This window comes from Azolla caroliniana, unplaced genomic scaffold, assembly GCF_043228905.1.
Source record: "Azolla caroliniana isolate FFs.n. ecotype wild unplaced genomic scaffold, voAzoCaro1.0.p SCAF_1, whole genome shotgun sequence".
In the NCBI taxonomy this organism is placed as follows: domain Eukaryota; kingdom Viridiplantae; phylum Streptophyta; class Polypodiopsida; order Salviniales; family Salviniaceae; genus Azolla; species Azolla caroliniana.
In genome coordinates, this window is record NW_028230436.1 from 23,349,818 (window position 1) to 23,352,530 (window position 2,713).

At 38.0% G+C, this 2,713-nt stretch overlaps 1 protein-coding gene across 1 annotated transcript; it reads left to right on the forward strand.

Annotated features, from left to right (window-relative positions):
* Positions 1-208: 208 nt before the first annotated feature.
* On the forward strand, positions 209-2,168 carry LOC147869186 (uncharacterized). Its single transcript, XM_087327097.1, has 2 exons — positions 209-1,676; positions 1,971-2,168. The coding sequence occupies exon 1, from the start codon at positions 515-517 to the stop codon at positions 1,610-1,612; it is 1,098 nt and encodes a 365-aa protein (XP_087183223.1). The 5' UTR covers positions 209-514; the 3' UTR covers positions 1,613-1,676; positions 1,971-2,168.
* Positions 2,169-2,713: the final 545 nt, after the last annotated feature.

Sequence of the window (2,713 nt, forward strand, 5' to 3'; positions counted from 1 at the left end):
CAGGTAAATTCCTCTTCTCCATTCGATTTAGGGTTTCTCTGTCTCTTCCTCTTCTTCTCCCTGTAGAGATTAGGGTTTCCTTTGGAAAATTTTATATCTGCATGCGTCTCTTCACCTCTTCTGAATTTCTTTCTTTTTTGTTCTCGTTTACTGGATTTAGGGTTTTCCATTGATCTTCGTCCCCGTCTTTCACCAGCTTTCGAAATAATAAAACGACGAAGGCTTCGTTTCCTCTTCTCTCACCAAACCAGAGTTATTTAAGTTCTCTGTGTAAAGGAATATAATGCTTCTGTTCAATTAGGGTTTTCACAGATCTGTTTGTGAAGAAGAGGGACAAAAACAAAAACAAGGATTTTCGCGTGATAATGTTCAGCCGAAGGTATCTTGAAAAGTGTGTTGTTATAAGATGTGTGGCCAAATCAGGGTTTTGAAGAAGCCGTCAAACTAGGAGGGGAAGAAGAAGAAGAAGAAGAAGTACACCTTCGGCCTATCGAGCTAAACTGGATCTGCAGGCATGGCTCACCCATCTCTCTACGTTGTTGTGGAAAAAGGCCCCAAACATGGCCATAACCTTAAATGCAAACCTTCCGACGTTGTAACAGTGGGCCGAGATCGCTCGAATTCTCTTCAAATAACCAAAGATTCAGGAATTTCTCAGAAACATCTTTGCTTTCGATATTCTGATAATGAAGATGGAAAGAAGAGCTCCGGATGGACCGTAGAAGATACAGGAAGCTCTAACGGAACCATTCTGAATGGATCAAATATAGAACCAGAGAAAGCTATGACGATCAACACAGGAGATATTATCAAGATTGGTGCGCAAACCACTATCAGAGTTGAGATCTTGCCAGGTATAATCCATCACAACAAGCAAGATTCCGATGCAGAATCATGCCGGTCTTTGTGTGAAGAAAAAGAAGAACATAAGAAACAGAAACATACCAATAAAGCTTCTGGTAATCAGAAAAGCACCTGCAAGAAGCCGCTTCTTCAGATGCAAGAATTAAAAGAAGAAGAAGAAGATCAGAGACAGAAACATGGAAATAAAGTTTCCAATAGTAAGAAGAAAGCGTGCAAGATGTCTCTTCTTGAGAGGCACGAAGTAATAGTTGAAGAAGAAAAAGATCAGAGTCAGAAACATGACAAGAAAGCTTCTGATATTAAGAAGAGAACCTGCAGAAAGCCTCTTCTTGAATTACAGGAAGTAGAAGACGAAGAAAAGGGAAAAGGACAGAGACAAAAACAGAAACATGGCAAGAAAACTTCGGACAATAAGAAGAAAACCTGCAGGAAGCCTCTCCTTGATGTGCAAGTAGTAGACAAAGAGGAGGAGGAGGAGGAAGAAGAAGAAGAAGAAGATCAGAAACAGACACATAGCAAAAAGGCTTCTGGTAACAACAAGAAAACCTGCAAGAAGCCTCTTCTTGAGGTGCAAGAAGAAGGTGAGATGCATTATTCACAAGAGGACGACAGCACCATGACGGTGCAGGCATGGTTTGAACATATGATGGAAGAGGGACCCAAATACCTCTACAAAGTTTCAGAATCCATCATTCAGGATATGAAGATAGAATCAGAGAAATTCGACGAGTATATACAATCTCTCTAGGCATATACATATGCTTTAGAGATATATATATATATACCTCTCTATCATCTTTCAGTTTTTGAAGGTGAGATGTTCATCATCTGCATCTGTTATTTAGGTTTCGTTTATTTTCTTCTGTTTTACCCCTTCTGTTTCTGCTATGGATGAACTGCATATAAAGCTTGTTGTCTGTATATGATCTGATACTCTAGGCGGAATATTTTTTCAGAAAATAGAGAGGTCTCATCTTCTTCTGTTTCCTTGACATGATTTGAATAATTGACAGCGAGATATGCCAGGAGAAAGGAATTTTGTGAAGATATAGTACTTTTTTTTATATTACCAGAGGACAGCTCTGATTTCAGCCTTTTCTTTTCAGGTTACACCAGGTAGAAGATCTCAAGGTGTCATTTCTGCACAAAGCAAACACAAAGTTGGGTATGAAGTTGTTATGTATATGGGAATCCACATACTGATAAGTGGGATTATGAAGAAGACTGTTGTAATGGTGATTAGGTCATCTCTCATTGATTGAACAGTGCTAATAGAGAAAGCTATCAACATCTCATTGAATATGCATTTGATTACGTGTCTTATTCTTTTGCAACATCCAATTGATAAAATCATGTTTATTAGGGGCATCAGGCCAATGTCTATATTGAAGCCCCTGCATTTTGATGACCAAACTATCAAGAGTATAGTTAGGCAACATCTGATCTATAGAATCACGTTTACAGTCCACATTTGATCATTTGACAATGAAGAATGCCAGTAGGCATTGTGATGTAGTTAGAAGTATGTCAATAAACTGCATTTGATCCTGCCTGAGTGTTAAGAGTGTCATCGACAAAAATTGTCCCTTGATCACTGTTTCTATTCAATGTTGTTCATGTCAAATAATAGTGTTTTGAAGTATGCAAATTAACTTCTTCTTACATGCTTTTAATGAGGTATTTTAGAGATATGCATGCCCACATTTTGTATTTGTGACAATGAGGTGTGATTATTTTGTGGGTTCATGTCTAAGAGTCTCTTTGATTAACGAGAGCTTCCATCATATTGTTTTTTTTTACTAAAAAAAAAACACTACTTCACATTAGGTTAGCAAACAAAGTACATCAA

Coding starts and splice junctions, on each gene's coding strand:
- LOC147869186 (XM_087327097.1), top strand. CDS start 515: ATGGCTCACCCATCTCTCTACGTTGTTGTGGAAAAAGGCCCCAAACAT.